The sequence below is a fragment of the Neovison vison genome, chromosome 2, assembly GCF_020171115.1.
Source record: "Neovison vison isolate M4711 chromosome 2, ASM_NN_V1, whole genome shotgun sequence".
In the NCBI taxonomy this organism is placed as follows: domain Eukaryota; kingdom Metazoa; phylum Chordata; class Mammalia; order Carnivora; family Mustelidae; genus Neogale; species Neogale vison.
In genome coordinates, this window is record NC_058092.1 from 19,726,682 (window position 1) to 19,745,634 (window position 18,953).

General features: G+C 52.4%; 1 protein-coding gene across 4 annotated transcripts in view; it reads left to right on the plus strand.

The window, feature by feature from the left end:
- Positions 1-18,725, plus strand: part of RPS6KA1 (ribosomal protein S6 kinase A1) — a 39,919-nt gene extending 21,194 nt beyond the window's left edge. For all 4 annotated transcript variants that reach the window (XM_044237507.1, XM_044237508.1, XM_044237510.1 and 1 more), the window contains 12 exons: positions 92-180; positions 1,184-1,248; positions 1,514-1,616; positions 3,027-3,157; positions 4,463-4,588; positions 4,807-4,896; positions 5,264-5,422; positions 15,540-15,701; positions 15,934-16,010; positions 16,241-16,358; positions 17,281-17,418; positions 17,757-18,725. In XM_044237507.1, the coding sequence (XP_044093442.1) occupies positions 92-180; positions 1,184-1,248; positions 1,514-1,616; positions 3,027-3,157; positions 4,463-4,588; positions 4,807-4,896; positions 5,264-5,422; positions 15,540-15,701; positions 15,934-16,010; positions 16,241-16,358; positions 17,281-17,418; positions 17,757-17,879 (1,381 nt within the window). In that variant the 3' untranslated portion in view covers positions 17,880-18,725. The remainder of the gene's footprint in view (positions 1-91; positions 181-1,183; positions 1,249-1,513; positions 1,617-3,026; positions 3,158-4,462; positions 4,589-4,806; positions 4,897-5,263; positions 5,423-15,539; positions 15,702-15,933; positions 16,011-16,240; positions 16,359-17,280; positions 17,419-17,756) is intronic.
- The last annotated feature ends 228 nt before the right edge of the window (positions 18,726-18,953 follow it).

Genomic DNA, 18,953 nt, shown 5'->3' on the forward strand with positions numbered 1-18,953 from the left:
GAGCTGGAAATTTGACCTAGACAGAACGGGGAGGGGAGACAGGGCCTCTGGGCACGGGTTCATCCCTGATGAGACCTGGGGGCTATTTTAGGGCGAAGCTAGGCATGCCCCAGTTTCTGAGCACGGAAGCCCAGAGCCTCCTGCGGGCCCTGTTCAAGCGGAATCCTGCCAACCGGCTTGGTAAGCAGCCCCAGCTCGGGAGGGGAGCGGGCCACAGCTGCAGCCTAGGCCACAGAGCCACATCTGGGCTGAAAGGGGCTGTTGTCCTTTGTGTGGGCAGACAATGCCGCGGGCCACCCTGCTTTTGGGCTCCATGTGTGGTGTTTGTTGCGGGGGGTGACCTGTGTGTAGGGGGAAGGCAGGAACTGAGTCATCCCCACTCTCCCTGGGGACAAGGACAGACCCCCCCCCCCCGCCCAGCTCCTTCGCCAAGGCTGCTGGCACAAGAGAAAGAGTGTGAGCTCAAGGGGCAGAAGGCTCAGGTCCCAATCCTGGCCCCGTGTCAGGTCCTCACCGCCCCGCACACAGCAGTCCCTCCATAAATATTTGTTGAATGAGGGCCATTTCTGAGCTAAGTGACCCAAGGCAGTTGGCTTCACCTCCCAGAGTTCCGGGTCCTCATCTCCACTGGAGATGATGCTCTCGGGCCCTGCTGACTAAGTGAGGTTGCATGAGCAGGCCTGGTGCGTAGTAGATGTCTTGGCTCCTTAGCTCCTGGGTTCCTCTGGACCATGACCAGCTTTGTAAGGTCCAGTCTGAGTCCCTGGGGTTGGATGGACTGAGAGTTTGCCCAGTGGCATTCAGGGACATGGGATAAGAGCAACAGAGAGGAGGCCTGGCTGGAAGGGAGATGGGGGGCTTTTGCAGATCTCAGAACAAGGGTTTCTGTTCTGTGTGGCCTTGGGCAAGTTGTCTGACTTGCTGGTTCTTTCTTCTTGTGTTAGTACCCTGGAGCTTGATCATAAGGGTCTCCAGAAAGTGGAAAATGCCGAGTGGGCAGGAGGCGTTTGGGGTGATGGCTGGGTGGATTTGGGGCAGGGGGAGCCCATTGTCCCCCATGCTGCCAGGAGACAGCTGCAGCCACTGGTCCCAGACCACGCAGGTCTGGGTCACACAGCAAACAGGATGGGTATCTGGGGGCTTGGATGGTCCAGGGGCAGACCCTTCACCTGGGCTCTTTCAGGCTCCGGCCCTGACGGGGCAGAGGAAATCAAGCGGCATGCCTTCTACTCTACCATTGACTGGAATGTGAGTGTGTCTCTCCACCCCAGAGCCCCAGTCAGGGCTTCGCCTGTGGTTGGGGTGGGAGGAGGCTTCTACCAACGAGGGCCCCAGAGGTGGAGCAGAGGGTGACAGCATGGCCTCAGAGGCAGGGCTGCCCTCCCAGGGGCCAGCAGTTGTGCCCTTCCCTGTCTGGACAGCCTGTGCTCCACCTGAGCACTTCTCCCACCTGAGGCTCTTGGTGGGCTGTTGGGGGTGCCGTGCTGACTGGGGTGCCCGCCTCCCCTTGTAGAAGCTATACCGTCGTGAGATCAAGCCGCCCTTCAAGCCAGCCGTGGCACAACCTGATGATACCTTCTACTTTGACACTGAGTTCACGTCCCGCACACCCAAGGGTGCGTCTGTGGTTCGGTTTGTCTTGGGCAGGTGCAGGAGGGAAGCAGGGAGTCGGGGGCCCCTTGGGACGGAGGGGTGGCCAGAGACTCAGGCAGGCCTAGGCATGTGGGCAGACCGGAGGGTAGGTCTCTGGCTCTTTGTTCCTATCTTATTCGGTCTGACCCTCCCACCCCAGGGCTCTGTAGGCTCTTTGTATCTGGGTGAGGGGGTAGGGGGGTGGGTGGTTAAGGCCACAGTGGAAAAGTCAGGCTCCCTGCCCCGGGCGTCCTCCAGCCCACTGGGAAGACCGAACACAGGAGGCTCACATTCACGTCAGGGCTAAAGAATCTGACCCAGCAAAAACATGAGGTGGAGAGAGTCTGGCAGAGCAGAGGTGACAGCACCCACAGGTCAGGGCAAGTGTGGGAATCGCCTTTGGCTGTTCTGATCGCTGGACCTCAGTGTACTCATCTACAACATGGGCTCAACCACAGACCCACTCGGTTCCTGGGGTTACTGCGAGAAGCCAAAGAGGGGGCTTCTGAGAGGGAGTTAGATAAATCCCAATATATTGGCCAGATCCTGAGGGGGGAGTGTTCGTTCTGGAAGGATTCGCAGATGGATGGGTTTTTTCTCACTGTGGCTTGCACATCTCTGATGTCAGGGAGCTCAGCACTTCTCCAACAGTTTGTGCCATCTCGATTCATGTGTCTGACCCATCTGTACCCGGTTCCTGCTGTGTGTGCCAGTGGTCAGCCACGGGGAGCTGGCCCTGCCTTCCCATGGCTCCGACTGTAGTTGAGGGGGAGATGTGAAGACTGCGGGGCAGTGACAACTACAGCTGCACGGGGGTGGAGAGCTGGAGGAGCAGCCTCAGGCAGAGTTTCTCAGAGGGGAGCGTGACAGCCGAGCGTTGAAGGACTCAGAAGCCGTGGAGTACCCGGTTCGAGGGAATAGCACGTGCGGGGGCTCAGGGTCTCCTTTGAGGACCTGGGGAGTCCGGTGAGGCTGAGCTGCAGAGCAGGGATGGATCACAAGGCCGAGAAGTTGGGCTTTCTTCCGAGGGCAGAGGGGAGCACTTGAAGGGTTCAGGCGAGGGGTGGATTTGTAGTTGGGATGTCCCTCCTGGTGCTGCACAGAGGATGGGTCTGAAGGAAGAGGGCCCGAGGGAGGAGGTCTCCAGAAAGGGATGGAGTATCTTGGCTTGGGCCAGACGCCCAGTGTGGAGGGGGTTCTTTTCTGTTTCTTGTGTGTCAGGGCTGGTCTGGTCTGAACACACATGAACTGAGGCCTGGCATGAGTGGCCTGCCCAAGCCCCCTCTTAGCCAGCTATTGAGGCAGGCCTAGAAGCCCCGTGGTCTCCGTCTGCTGAGCTGCTTCCGGGTCAAGGGTGCCTTCTCAGGGTCACACACCACCTCTCACCCCCACAGACTCCCCGGGCATCCCCCCCAGCGCTGGTGCCCATCAGCTATTCCGTGGCTTCAGCTTCGTGGCCACTGGCCTGATGGAGGACGATGGCAAGCCTCGGACCACGCAGGCACCACTGCACTCAGTGGTACAGGTGAGGGGGCAGGAGATTGCTGCTCTATTGTCTTTTCTACCTGGAAGCCACCGGGGCAGAATGGCTGAGAGCACGGGCCCTGGAGTTCAAACCCTGACTGTCACCATGAGTCCGTTGGGCCCCCCAACCTCCTTCGGCCCCAGTTTCTGTGCTTGAATGGCAACACGGGTCGAAATTTCCCAGGCCCGGAACGTTGTAGAGCCTAGATAAATAAATGCAAGGGGGTGCCCAGGATGGTGGCGCTGTGGGGTGGCTGGCAGGAAAGGGGGGCAGAGGGCTCATGTTTTCTCACATTTGTCCCGCATGAGTGCACTTTCCCAGCTCTGTGGAAAATTTAGAATTGGGAGTCCTGAGTGTAGACTCTAGAGCTCATGGCCTGGGTTCAAAGCTTCCAAGGTAAGGGACTTTGAGGGAGACTTTTACCTTCCCAGGGCCTCCGTTTCCTCAGCTATAAATGGGGCTGATGAGAGAACCTTTCTCCATAGGTTGTTGTGTGTGTAGAGTTAAGGTGACTCTAATTCATTATACAACTGGGACACCTTTGTCCAAGACAAACACTAAACCAGACAGGATACAAGGACAACAGGCGTGAACCAGGACTGTCAGGGCTTGTGGTCCCTGCTGGAGGGTGCCGAGAATGGTGCCAGCCCCGTGACCAAGTGCTATAGAAGCATTTGCTATTGTTAGTGGTTCAGAACCTTAAGATGCCTCATGACGTGGGCTCTGACACCCCAGAAGGGGGAGGTAGTTCACCCAAGTTCACAGGAAGTGGCAGAGCCGGGACCTAGCTCAGGGCTCCTACGTCCCTCAGGCCTGCCCAGCTTTCTCAGAGCCACAGGCCTCTTGACCTGTGTGGGGCGGCTGTGTTGCCTGTCCTCGTCACCCCGGCCTGACCACGCCCAGAGCCACGGTGTGTGCCCATATAGAGTAGAAAACGGAGGCCCAGTGCGGGGCAGATTCTTTTTCTTTTTTTTAAAGATTTTATTTATTTATTTGACAGACAGAGATCACAGGTAGGCAGAGAGAGAGAGGAGGAAGCAGGCTCCCTGCTGAGCAGAGAGCCTGATGCAGGGCTCGATCCCAAGACACTGGGATCATGACCTGAGACGAAGACAGAGGCTTTAAACCACTGAGCCACCCAGGCACCCCTGAGCGGGGTAGATTCTTGCTTGAGGTTACAGGATGCAGCTCCAGGCCTCTGGCTCTTGCCTGGTGCCACCTCCACTGAGCCAAGACCGTGGGTGCTGGGGGGTGAGCCCTGCATTCCAGAGCGGAGAGTCAAACCCACCTGTTGGTTTCCTGCAGCAACTCCATGGGAAAAACCTGGTTTTTAGCGATGGCTACATCGTAAAGGAGACGATCGGTGTGGGCTCCTACTCCGTATGCAAGCGCTGTGTCCATAAGGCCACCAATATGGAGTACGCTGTCAAGGTGGGCCTCTTGACTGTGTCTTAGCCAAGGCTGCTGGGCTGGGGGAGGCCAGTGTAGCCGTGGCCCTTTGTTGGGGGAGGGTGGGTGCCTTGGGCTCTGCAGGTGGGTGAAAGGTATGTGGCTGAGACTCCCCCCAGGCCCTGCAGTGTGGGCTCCGTGGCAGGGAGGGACTCCAGGGAATGTCCCCCTGATTTTGCCCACGTGCCCCCTTTCCTCAGGTCATCGACAAGAGCAAGCGGGATCCCTCGGAAGAGATTGAGATTCTTCTGCGGTATGGACAGCACCCCAACATCATCACTCTGAAAGACGTGAGTGGGGGAGGGGGCCTTGAGACCGGGATGGGGGCTGGGGCACTCAGCTCTGGGATTTGTCTCAGGACTGCCATTCCTTTGACTTCTGATTTTCCTCTGCTCATGGGAGGGAAGGATTTTTGTGCCTCCAGTCTGACTGTGCCCCAAGGCCCTCCACTTCAGACTCGGGCATTCTCTGACTGCTTTCCTGCCCCTTGGGGGACCAGTGCCAATATCCTCCTGTCTGGGGAGGACAGGGGCCCAGAGCACAGAGTAGAACACGTGTCCAAGGCTCCTGTCCTTCTTCCCCGGCCTGGTGAACGGGTAACCAGGGGGCCCAGGCCCGGCATGGAGGGGAGGGCCCGGACACTGAGCTCTTTGGCAGGTGTACGATGACGGCAAGCACGTGTATCTGGTGACAGAGCTGATGCGGGGTGGGGAGCTGCTAGACAAGATCCTGCGGCAGAAATTCTTCTCCGAGCGGGAGGCCAGCTTTGTCCTGCACACTATTAGCAAGACCGTGGAGTATCTGCACTCCCAGGGGGTAAGTCTGGGGTAGGGGGCAGCCAGTGGGGGCGGCGGGCTGCCAAGGGTCTCACCATCAGTAGAGTGCGTGAGCCGCGGCCCAGGCAGTAGCCATCTTCAGGCAGCCAGCCAGAGGGGAGACGAGGGATGGTGGGTGGGTAAGTAGACGGATGTAAGGAAGGGAAGGAGGGAGACATGAGGCCAGATGGTGAAAAGGAATGTTTACACAGTACTTGCTGTGTGCCAGGCACCATGCAGAGTTCTTTCCTTACATTATCTCAGTTGCTTTCCACAACAATCCTATGAGGTAGGTGCTGTTATTGGCCCCACTTCACAGGGAAGAAGAGCAAGGCTCAGAGATGTGAGGTCACTTGCCCAAGGTCACACAGCCAGGGAAGAATAGAGCTGGAGTGTCCGACTGAGGAGTGAGGTTGGGGAACTGCAGGTAGGGTGTGCGTTTTTCTGTGAGGATGCAGCCGGGTCAGCCGGGAGCTGAATCTCGTTGTGGGTTCAGCTGCTGGGACAGAGGGACTGGATGTAGGAGGAGATGCTGCTGGAAAGATAGCAGGTGCTCGAGAAGTGTTTGTCCAGACCATACGATGTGGCCTTCATCATCACATGGGGTGGAGGTAGAAAATTTCCTGTGGTGTGAACAGAAGCTGAGAACAGAGTTAGCATGAGTTTCTGTCTGGACGAGACAAGGTTTTGGGGTGCTTCCAGACAGCATGGGGGTTAAGAAGGCAGGTTCTGGAATCCGAGGATTGGCTGTGTACAAGTACTGTGTGTACAGCTGGGAAGGCCTCTCACCTCTGAGCCGTTTCCTCCTCTGCGAGCTCAGGATAGCCGGAGCGGCCACCTCGTTGTGCTGGGAAGGCACCATGGGCCAGGCAGCCCTGCAGGAAATGCTGCACTGGGCGGAAGAGGGCCAGATTGTGGCTGTGGCATTTTTTTTTTAATGATAAATTATTAATGTATTATCAAAAAATTTAAACATATACAAAACTATGAGAAAAGTATAATGAACCTCCAGATACCCATCACCCAGATTAAAGAATTGTTGAGATTTTTATCTCTTTTTCCCTCTCTCCCTCCCTTTTTTCTTTCTTCTCTTTTCCTTCTTTCCTTCTTCCTTCCCTCTCTTTTTTTGTCATTACTGAAGAATTTCTCCCACCCTTTTATTGAGGAAAACGTTCCAATCTGTAGAAAAGTTAAAAGAATCTTATATTAAAACCATTTCCCTTCTAGTGTCATCAAATCATAACAGTCTGCCACATTTTTTTGAATCTCTGTTTCTGCCTTTGTCTCTATCTCTAGATCCTTTTCTCTGGATGTAAATGTATATTTTTACAGGTGCATTTGAAAGGAAGTTATAGACATCATGACATTTCACCCATAAATCCCTATAATTAAAGTATTTTTTTAAAGATTTTATTTATTTATTTGACAGAGAGAGATCACAAGCAGATAGAGAGGGAGATAGAGGGAAGCAGGCTCCCTGCTGAGCAGAGAGCCCGATGCGGGACTCGATCCCAGGACCCCGAGATCATGACCTGAGCCGAAGGCAGCGGCTTAACCCACTGAGCCACCCAGGCGCCCCTATAATTAAAGTATTTTAAAGCATATCTCAGAACTCATATTATCTTATCTCTAAAAAAGATATTTTCTTTCATAACAGCTCTCAAAATTAACAATTACTCATGTTCACATGCTACCTAGTCAATAGGTACATTTCTCTATTGTCCTTTCAAAAAAATTTTTTTGCCATTATTATACTGGAATCATAATCTCTGGGAGATTTACACTTTTCTTTTTTTTTTTTTTTAAAGATTTTATTTATTTATTTGACAGAGAGAGATTACAAGTAGGCAGAGAGGCAGGCAGAGAGACATAGGAGGAAGCAGGCTCCCTGCTGAGCAGAGAGCCGGATGCGGGACTCGATCCCAGGACCCTGAGATCATGACCTGAGCCGAAGGCAGCGGCTTAACCCACTGAGCCACCCAGGCGCCCAGATTTACACTTTTCATTCACTTTTTAAACCCCTTAAGTCTCTTTTCAAAAACAGAGATAAAATTTGCATACAGTAGGTCTTAAGTGTAATGACTTTTTTTTTTAAAGATTTTATTTATTTATTTGATAGAGAGACACAGCCAGAGAGGGAACACAAGCAGGGGCAGTGGGAAAGGGAGAAGCAGGCTTCCTGCCCAGCAGAGAGCCCGATGTGGGGCTCCATCCCAGGACCCTGGGATCATGACTGGAGCCGAAGGCAGACGCTTAACGACTGAGCCACCCAGGCGTCCCAAACCTGATGACCTTGTTGAATGTATACATCCATATAACCTCTGTAGTGAAATCTCCCTTTTTTATGCCACAGACTAGTTGAAGAGATCAATTCTGGGAAATGTCCTACATTCTGAATGTGTTTGTTTGCTACCTTATGGCATCATTTTTAAAAAATATTGTTTTGTTTTAAGCTTTTATTTGTTTTTGAGAGAAAGAGAGTGTGAGCAGTGGGAGGGGCAAAGGGAGAAGCAGGATCCCCCCTGAATGGGGAGCCCAACTCAGGACCCTATCCTAGGACCCTGGATCATGACTTGAGCCAAAGGCAGACGCTTAACCAACGGAGCCACCCAGGCTCCCTATGGCATCATTTTCCTTTTTTTTTTTTTTTTTTATTGCTTCTATTCTTCTATTTCTAAAGTCTTTTTTTTTTTTTTTTTTTTCTGCCAGGCTGTAATTAATTGTAATTAATGCCCCACCCCTCTCCGGGCCACTGGTAGGCTGGATCCACCATTCCCGCACGCAGGCGCCCCCTATTTCTAAAGTCTTTTTTTAAAGATTTTATTTATTTATTTGACAGAGAGAGATCACAAGCAGACAGAGAGGCAGGCAGAGAGAGAGAGGGAAGCAGTCTCCCTTCCAAGGAGAGAGCCCGATGCGGGGCTCCATCCCAGGACCCTGAGATCATGACCCGAGCCGAAGGCAGCGGCTTAACCCACTGAGCCACCCAGGCGCCCCGTAAAGTCTTAGTCATATCCTGCTTTAACTTCTTTTCCGAAGCAAGGAGTTAGAAAACACTTCATGGGAGGTGCGGTGTGTACTTGATATGGCATGTCACCCCAAGCCCAGCGTCAGTGGGTGAGCCTGGCGGGGTGTTGTAAAGACCCCCACCAGCCTTCCGTGCGGTGTTTTCATCCTCTCAGGATCTTCGCCTGCATCAGTCATTTCGCTGGGGTTTGCAGAAATGGCAGTGTCTGATTCTGTCTAGTTTATGGGGGGGGGGTTCTTTTGTAAAAGAAAAAAAAAATCAGAGCTTCACTTTGGTTACCACATGTACCGACCGTTTTAATGGTCATGTTTGAAGTGGTTTGGGCTTTTGAAATGGCCAGTGCAAATAGACTAATATTTAAATATGTCAGGTCAGATAGTAAATGTTTCCTTTTCCTGTTTGGTTCTCAAATGAGTACTAGTTAGTCACCCCCAAGAAGGTTTAGAAGATAGAGCCAAAGCAGGGAGTTTCCAGTGGGTCAAGCTCAAAGCAAGAAAGGACTTTCTAGAGCAAGAGCTGCCTTCTCTACCAGGGGTATTTAACTCCAAGTACAGACAGCTGCGTGGGGGGCGTGGCATGGGAGGACATTGTCTCTTTCCCAGTGCCGTGAGTCTCTGGGTCTCTGAAGTTTCTCGAGCTTTCCAAATACCAGGGGAGATGAGGAGGAAATGGGAAACTCGCACTGAGGTATTTGGAGGGAGATTCTTTGAGCTGATTATAAACTGGCAGTATCTGTGGTCTAAAGGCTAGGACTCTCCTAAGGGGGATGGAAAGGGGATAACCAGCAACAGGGTCCCCTGGGATTTTCTATTTGTTTTAATGTTATCTTTTTATTGAAGTAGGACATAAAAACACGAATCCTAACGTAGAAGTCAGTAAATTTTCCGAAAGTGAACGCGCCTACATAATCAGCACCCAGATCAAGAATCAAAGCTTTTCCAGTTTCCCCAAATGTCTTAATATCCCTGCCAGTCCCTGCCCCCTTCCCAGGGATGACCATTCTAAGCTGACTGCTGACAGCTTCGATTCATTTTGCCTGCCTTTGAATTTCACGTGCACACCCTCTGTCGTATCCGGCTCCCACCACATCACACACTGTCCTGCACGTGGTTGTGTGGCCGAAGCTCCCTGATCCTCATTGCGGTGTAGCTTCCACTGTGTGAACAGACAATGCCTTCACGGTCCCTTCTGCTGTTAATGGACCTTGGGTTGTTATCAGTGTTTGACTATGACAAGTAAATAATGCTGCTGTGACATTCTAGCGCTTGTCTTTCGGTGACCACACATGTGCGTTGTGACACTGTGTGCACACCAGCAGCAGACCCTCTGGGTTGCAGTGTGTGTGTGTGTGTGTGTGTGTGTGTGTGTGCGTGTCTAGTAGGTGATGCCAGACAGTTCGTCGAAGCTCTTTTGCCCGCTTACAGCCCCTCCAGAGCGTGCGGGAGTTTGGGTCCTTGACGATGCTCAGGCTTTTGCAGGGCTGTAATCCCAGCCCTTCTGGTAGACTAGACAGGGAGGGCTTTCTTGTGGTGGTTTTCATTTGCATTTCCCTGGTGACCAGTGAAGTTGAGCCCCTCTTTGTGTGTTTATTGCCACTTTGGACAGCCTCTTTCATGAAATGCCTGTTCAAGTCCTATGTTTATTTTTTAAAAAATTGGGTTGTCTATCTTTTTCATCTTATTTGCGAGAGTTCTTTGTGGAACACATGGAACCCTTTTAAGCCCAGCTTCCCTTCTGCTGCCTCCAGAAGGGTTCACTGTGCCTGGGGGAGCCTGTTTGAAAAGTCAGTAGAGAGTGACACTTTGGCTTCTCTGTTTGACCGATGATTTACATAGAAGAACTTCACTTCTCTGTGTGTGTGTGTGTGTGTGTGTGTGTGTGGCTGGTCCCAGGCGCCTAAACACGCATCCTCTAGTGATGGGGACCGCGACAGATGTGTGGCTGCTAACGGTAGCTGGCGCCACACAGCAGTTCCCACAGGCTGGACAAAGTTCTTTTTATTTTTATTTTTAAATATATATTTATTTATTTATTTGACAGAGAGAAAGAGAGACAGCAAGAGAGGGAACACAAGCAGGGGGAGTGGGAAAGGGAAAAGCAGGCTTCCCGCTGAGCAGGGAGCCCGATGCGGGGCTCGATCCCAGGACCCTGGGATCATGACCTGATCTGAAGGCAGACGCTTAACTACTGAGCCATCCAGGCGCCCCCTGAGTTCTAAGCACGTTACTTATCAACTCACTTAATTGTTCTGACAGACAGTTAGAAGTTGTAAAGACTGTCATTATGCCCATTTTATAAGTGAGGGAGCTGAGGCTCTGGGAGTAAGTAAAATTCTCCTCGCTATCTGGCTTCCTGGTCCTCTAGTCCCTCCTTATTGTCCTTTAATCTTTATATGCTTCTTTTTTCTTTCTTTCTTTCTTTCTTTTTTTTTTTTTTAAGATTTTATTTGTTTCAGGGCGCCTGGGTGGCTCAGTGGGTTAAGCCGCTGCCTTTGGCTCAGGTCATAATCTCAGGGTCCTGGGATCAAGTCCCGCATTGGGCTCTCTGCTCAGCAGGGAGCCTGTTTCCCCCTTTCTCTCTGCCTACTTATGATCTCTCTCTGTCAAATAAATAAATAAAATCTTTTTAAAAAAATTTTATTTGTTTCACAGAGTATGAGCAGACAAGCAGGGGAAATGGCAGGCAGAGGGAGAAGCAGGCTCCATGCTGAGCAAGGAGCCTGATGCAGGACTCGATCCCAGGACCCCAGGATGATGACCGGGGCCGAAGGCAGACACTTAACCTGAGCTGCCCAGGCGACCCTTTAAGTGCTTCTTAACAAGCACACAGTATATCTGAATGTCCAGCACAGTGGTGGCTTTGGCCCCGGGAGTGCTGGAGTTACAGGGCCATTTCCCAAGCCCGGTGCTAAATATTCCTGGTACATAACTCATATACTCCTTCCTCCCTCAGCACTATCACCAGCCCCATTTTCCAGGTGAGAAAACTGAGGCCTAGAAAGGGTAAGTGACATGCCCAAGATCACACAGGCTGTTAAAGCCAGGATTCGCACTCTGGCCTGACTGAAATCCCAGCTCTGCTAGAGGCCACAGCCTACGGCTCCTCCGTGGCTACATTTGACTGTGTCCATATTTTATTTGGCCTGCGGGCCGTGGGGTGGTTTTTTTTGCTTTGGGTTTGGTTGAGTTGGGTAATTTGGCTCCTTTTGAAACCTGGGCCTGAGGTGCTGTGCGGGGATTGTGGGCTGGAATGGGTCAGGTCGCAGCTGTCCCTTTAGATTGGTTGGCCTGGCTCCCCTCCCCCCGCACACACACCCAGTGACGGGGGGATGACATCAGAATCAGCGGGGATGGGGGGCTTCCTGCTGTAGTGAGCCACCATCAGCTGGAGGAGTTTGGGGGCAGGATAATGATCAAAAACTTCCATATCCCAGTTTTCCAAAAGTGTCATCTGTGTCACACCAACTGCAAAGACTGGAATTAAGGTCAGAGATGGGTTCAAGTTCCACCTCTGTTTTTTACTTGCATGACCAAGTCCATTCTCTTCTCATAGCCCTGGTTTCCTTCTCTGGGGAACAGGGTCAGCAGTCCCTGCCCTGTCTGCTGACCTAGGTATAACCGGCAGCCCCCCGTGAGCTCCTGGGCAGGAGAGTTCTTTGGAAACCAGGAAGATCACTCATACTGGGTAGTCAGTGTCCTCAGCCCGGCTGAGCGTCCCTGACTCCTGGGAAGCTTGGCTGGGCCTTCCTCAGGGAAGAGTCTACATTTGTGGGGTCTGGCTCTGTCTTTGGGGCCATGTGATTGGATTAGGAAGGACAGACCCCTAGGAGCTGGTCAGGCACGGCCCAATCAGGGACTGCCCAAGAGCTTGGTTACAACTCATGGGTGTGGTCCAGAGCCCCCTGCTGGTGTAGCCTCTCCTCCTTATCTCGCTGTTCCCTCTGTGGACGTGGACTGTCCTGGGCCAAGGCTACCCTCCAGCCTACCCGCCCCACAAGCACCTGCTAGAAGGCTTGGGGCTCAACTGGTATTATGAAGGGGCCATCTCATAAAGCCAGCTAATCTGTGAGAGCTAACCTCACCTGCAAGATCTCCATGTGTTTCAGAGGCAGGTTTGTTCATTCATTGTACACAGTTCACTTCGCCCTTGCTCAGTGCTGGAGGTGAGCAGCTGTTCCACAGACAGACATGGTTATTTATGGTCGGAGGAGCTTTCATTAGCCTGAGCTTAGGACTAGTGAGAGGTTGTCGCAGACAGTGAGGCTACAGTGGATAACTGAGCCTCCTGCACCGGGTGGGGGACTTCGGGCTTTATCCTGCAGGTAGTAGGGAGCCACTGAAGGTTTTTGAGAACACCTTTTTAGCTCATGGGAGAAGGAGCAAGAGGGTGAGACTGAGTTTGTTGTGGGATATGTTGGATTCAAGGGTCTATGGAACATTCAGTGGTTGCTATCTGGTAAGCAGCTATATGATTCTGGACTCAGAAAAGTTCTGGGCTAGGGTCTGCGATCTGAAGTTGTTGATAATTAGTTTGCAAATATCTTCTCCCATTCTGTCAGTTGTCTTTTGATTTTGTTAACTGTTTCCTTTGCTGTGCAAAAGCTTTTGATCTTGATGAAATCCCAATAGTTCATTTTTGCCCTTGCTTCCCTTGCCTTTGGCGATGTTCCTAGGAAGATGTTGCTGTGGCTGAGGTCGAAGAGGTTGCTGCCTGTGTTCTCCTCAAGGATTTTGATGGATTCCTTTCTCACATTGAGGTCCTTCATCCATTTTGAGTCTATTTTTGTGTGTGGTGTAAGGAAATGGTCCAATTTCATTTTTCTGCATGTGGCTGTCCAATTTTCCCAACACCATTTATTGAAGAGGCTGTCTTTTTTCCATTGGACATTCTTTCCTGCTTTGTTGAAGATTAGTTGACCATAGAGTTGAGGGTCTATTTCTGGGCTCTCTATTCTGTTCCATTGATCTATGTGTCTGTTTTTGTGCCAGTACCATGCTGTCTTGATGATGACAGCTTTGTAATAGAGCTTGAAGTCCAGAATTGTGATGCCACCATGAAGTTGTTGATAATTAGTTAACGGAGGAGTGGCTCTACACAGAACTCTGCAGAGGGAGCAGGGAGAATGGAAAGAGGAGTGGGTCAGCCCTCAGACTTCAGAGGAGCAGGGGGGCGCCAGAGGAATCCTTTGCTTTGGCCTCAGTGGTAAGTGTCATTCAGGCAACAGGCTCCTCGAATACCTGCTGCGTGCTAGCAACTATTGTAAATGTTGAGATACAGCAGTGAATGAAACACTCATGAAGCTTACATTCCAGTGGCTGGATTCAGAAAAACAATTAAGTACATACTATGTCAAATGGAGGTAAATGCTATGGGTAAACATAAAGCAGAGTGAGGAGACTAAGGGGTACTGGTTGGTATTTGCTATTTTATATGGAATGATCCAGAGAATTCCTCACTGATAAGGTAACATTTGAGCAGGGACCTGAAAGAAACAAGAGAATGGGCCAGGCAGATGCCTGAGGCAGGAATGTTCCCAAAAGTGGGAACAGTGAGTGCAAAGGTCCTAAGACAGGAGTGTGCTTGGCATGTTGAAGGAAGTGCAAAGAGGCTGGTGTAGCTGAAGCTGTGAGCAAGGAGGAGGGTGCTAGAGGACAACAGTGCAAGAGATGTGGGTGAGTGGCAGGGGAAAGATCAGGTGGGGCCATGTAGCATTCGTAAGGACTCTTTTTTTTTTTTAAATTTTATTTATTTATTTGACAGACAGAGATTACAAGTAGGCAGAGAGGCAGTCAGAGAGAGAAGGAAGCAGGCTCCCTGCTGAGCAGAGAGCCCAATGCGGGGCTCCATCCCAGGACCCTGGGATCATGACCTGAGCCGAAGGCAGAGGCTTTAACCCACTGAGCCACCCAGGCGCCCCTCGTAAGGACTCTTAAAAGGGGAAGCCTTGGAGGGGTTCCAGCCAGGATGACATGATCTGACTTATATTTAACAGGGTTACTCTGGCTGATGTATGTATGTATGTATGTATGTATTTAAATGATTATTTATTTGATTATTTCTTTGAGAGAAAGAGAGAGCTTGCAAAAAAGCAGGGGAGCTGCAGAGGGAAAGGGAGAAGCAGGTTCCCCACCGAGTAGGGAGCCCCACACGAGGCTCAATTCCAGAACCCTGGGATCATGACCGAAGCAGAAGGTGGATGCCTAATGGACTGAGCCACCCAGGCGCCCCTGACTGCTGTATTTAGAACAGACTGTAGGGGGCAGGGGAGAAGCAGGGAGAACAGTTAGAAGGTGGTTACTGTAATACTGGGGAGGAATGATAGTGTCCCTGGTAGGGATTAGTGTGCTGCCCCCTACACCTCCTACACCACGTGGGGGACTTTTCAGCCTCCTACACGTGCCCCCCACGTGGTGTAGGGGTTGAAAAGGGTTTGGGCTCTGGATATATTTCAGTGGTAGAGACAGCAGAGCTTGCTGATGCCTTGATTGAGGAATGTAAGGGAAAAAAAAGGAATTGAAGGGGTGCCTGAGTGACTCAGTCGGTTAACTATCTGCCTTCGGCTCATGTCATGATCCCAGATTCCTGGGATGGAGCCCCAAGTCAGGCTCCCTGCTCTGCGGGAGGCCTGCTTCTCCTTCTCCTTCTGCCTGCTGCTCTCCTGCTTGTGCCCTTTCTGTGTCAAGGAAATAAATAAAATCTTCAAAAATTAAAAAAAAAAAAACAAATAGAGTAAAAAAAAGAGGAATTGAGGAGGACTCAGGATTTTGACCCAAGCCATGGGAAACATCGACAGAGTTGTTGTTGGGAAAAACTGTGATATGCACATTTGAGGGGAGAAAAAGGCAGAAAAAGCAGAGTCTGGTGTGGACATGGGTGAAATTAGGGCTGCCTCACAGGCATCCACATGAAATTCAGATCAGCAGTACCCTTAGCACCAAGGGCCCCATTTCAGCCCCTTCCCTTCCTCTCAGATTCTGGGTCCTTCTGTTCCTCTCTGAGCCCGTCTTCCTCACTCCCTCATCCCTGGCAGTTGACCTGGGTCACTAGCAGCCTGCCCACACTGAGAACTGACCAGACCCTCTGCCCCTAGGTTGTTCATAGGGACCTCAAGCCCAGCAACATCCTGTACGTGGACGAGTCTGGGAATCCCGAGTGCCTGCGCATCTGTGACTTTGGCTTTGCCAAGCAGCTGCGGGCTGAGAATGGGCTCCTCATGACACCTTGCTACACTGCCAACTTTGTGGCACCTGAGGTGAGTCGTGCCAGCCTCCTTACCTGCAAGAGGAAGGGGGCCTGGCACAGGAGACCTTGTGCGCCTTTTATGGAGGCCCCATGTGGTCCAGGATTCCAGTCTGTATGGTTTTGGCTTTGGTGCCCAGGGAGGTTGGGATCCTTGTCCTACCCTGGGGAGCAACCCACAAGCATCTGGGGCCACTTGCCGCCACCCCAGACTAACCACCCTCCCCTGCCTTCCTTGCTGCCAGGTGCTGAAACGCCAGGGCTACGATGAAGGCTGTGACATCTGGAGCCTGGGCATTCTGCTGTACACCATGCTGGCTGGGTGAGCGTCCCCTCTCCCCTGCCGCTTCCTCCCACCCCAGTGCACAGGCGGGGCTGGTGCTTGGCTGATGGGAGAGACGAAGCCCCACCTCAGGAAGGTCTGAAGATAGGGATGCGGCCCTGCCCTGGGGAATACCCAGTCTGAAGGGAGAAACACAGCTCCCTACCTCCACCCCGGGCCCAGGATGGGGGCCAAAGGCTCTGGCCAAACTTTTCTGGACTTCTCTCCAGATACACTCCATTTGCCAACGGACCCAGTGACACACCAGAGGAAATCCTGACCCGGATCGGCAGTGGGAAGTTCACCCTGAGTGGGGGAAATTGGAACACGGTGTCAGAGACGGCCAAGGTGAGTCCGTGAGGCCCAGCTTATTTGCGGTGGGGAGGCAGCGTCCCATCCCGGGGCTTTTCAGCAGTTCGTGAATAGGTAATCTGCAATCTTGTTTCCGCAAGCGGAACGTTCCACAAATCCTTGTTGCTGTACTTCTCCAAGTGGAAGCTACCCAGGCAGACTGCCTTCCTGCCTTGTTTGGACAACCTGGTGACCATTCACGGCCCTTCCCGTGTTCTGAGCCCTGCGCAGGGGGGACAGAAGGCTGCATAATCACAGCCCTTGCCTTGTGGGAACTTGGTGTGGGGAGAGATACAGGCTTGCATACAAGGAACAGAGATGCCAGGCCACAGAGAAAGGCAAGTCCTTCTCCAGGGCTGCAGGCATTGGAGGCATGGAGCAGTGCTACTGACCACATCAAGCAGAGAGGCCTTCTCAGAGGAGGCAACATTTGAGCCCTCGGTATTACCAAGCTTCCAACTATGGGAGCCTCTGTGCCAGACAAAGGGTTGAGCCATTAATGAATAGTACCTCATATCAGCCTTATGAGGCAGATAGTGTCATTCTCCCTCTTTCTCAGAGGAGAAACTAAGGCTCAAAACATGGAAGCAATTTGCCCAGGATACTCAGTCGATCAGCAGAAGAGTTCAAGTTTTGAACCCGAGTCTACCTGATCTCAACTTTAGGTTCTCCTCACCTTCCTGCATGGCTTCTAGAAGGTGAAAGAGAAGGGAAAGAACATTCCAGGAAGAAGTCCCAAAGAAGGGCCTGTGCTTGGGGAGGCCTTGGAGTGATGTGGGAAGTGGGTTACAGGGGCTGCTGGAAGGGTTCAGGCTGAAGATGGTGGGAGATGATGGAAGTTGGCCACTGGCCCATTTCTCATCAGAGGAACCCAGGTGTGTGTTCCTCCCAGCAACCCTCTTGTTTGTCGTGCCCCCAGGACCTGGTGTCCAAGATGCTGCATGTGGACCCCCACCAGCGCCTCACAGCTAAGCAGGTGCTGCAGCACCCGTGGATCACCCAGAAAGACAAGCTCCCGCAGAGCCAGCTGTCCCACCAGGACCTACAGCTTGTGAAGGTACGGCCACTCCGGGCTGCTAGGCCTCTGGTGGCCCAGGCCAGGGTTTCGTGGGCCAGAACCCGGGTGGCATAGCCTATACATGCCATATCTATTTGCCCTTAGGGAGCCTCAGTCTAATATGCAAGGGTGTCGTTGGTCCTCTGGGGGACATAGGCTCTGACCTCTGAAGCCTCCAGTCTGGTGGAGGAGGCAGGAGGCCAACCATGATAGACCACCAAGGCTGGCTTGGCAGGTGACTGGGCAGGTGTGGAACACAGAGCAGCCGGGGAGCACATGTTCCCGCTCCCACCTGTACCCCCAACTGTTGTGATCTGACCTCCCCCCTTCTCTCCCAGGGAGCCATGGCAGCCACCTACTCTGCACTCAACAGCTCCAAGCCCACCCCTCAGCTGAAGCCCATCGAATCATCGATCCTGGCCCAGCGGCGGGTGAGGAAGCTGCCATCCACCACCCTGTGAGAGGCCACGTCGTTCCGGCCACAGGGCGGTGCTAGCTTGATGGAGGCGGCATACTTCCCAGATGGAGCAGGCCTGAGTCCCAGGGCCAGAGGGAGCGGAGCCCCGAGGGGCCCAGGAAGCAGCCAGCCCAGGTCACCCCCACTGAGGGTGTGAGAAGTGCCTTCTCCTTTCCCGGGATGGACTCTTCTCGGCTCATGCTCTGCTGGTTGAAATCAGTTCACTGTACAAACTCATCTTTTTTTAAGGAAAAAATGGCATCAAACGCCATGGATTTTTTTACAAGATCCATTTGCCTTTCCGGGAGTGGAAATAGTCAGTGCGGCCCCAGGAGGGGCACTGCGTCACACCAGGGCTCTCTGCGGCAGAGAATCCTTAGAGCTTTGGCATCTACCCCGGGGCCCCCCACGAAGGGCCATCCGTAAGCCATCTGCACATACCTCCAAGGCAGTCCAGCACCACCTTCTAGAGCCCTCGGCTGTTTAGTGGAACTTGCTCTCCTCGCGGTCAGCTCCTTTTCCGTTCTGTTCTGCTGGGGGGCGGCGGGGTCGGTCTAAACCTCTTCCTGCTAGAAGAGAGGACCAGGACCCTGTGACCCGCAGCTCAGGCACCAGCATCTACACCGGCCCCACCAGGTGGTTCCTGCAGGGAGATTGGGCAGCCCCAGAGGAGGACCCAGAAAGCACTTTTGGGCTGACTCGTGTTGGAGTCTGCTCCGGACAGAGTTCACGAGAGGCCTGTGGGGCGGGCCGAAAGACGCAGGGGCTCTTTTTCATTTCTTCCTCAGCTGGTTACTCAGGGTTCATCTGTCCATGGCCTTTCTAATAAACTTGCAGTTGAGTTGAAGCACACTTGCCTCCGCTTTTCATCCCTGAACTTCCCCTCTCTGCTACTGGGTGTCGAGGACTTTGGCAGCAACAAGAAATGGAGCAGAGCCAATGAGCCCAGCTGCTTGGAGCTCAGGTCGTTTGGGGAGCACGTGGGAGTCCCACCAGCCCCTTCTTACACATCTCTGCCAGGGGATTCCGTTATGGTATTAATAAGATTAATAGGAGTAATAATATTATTAGTGACCAA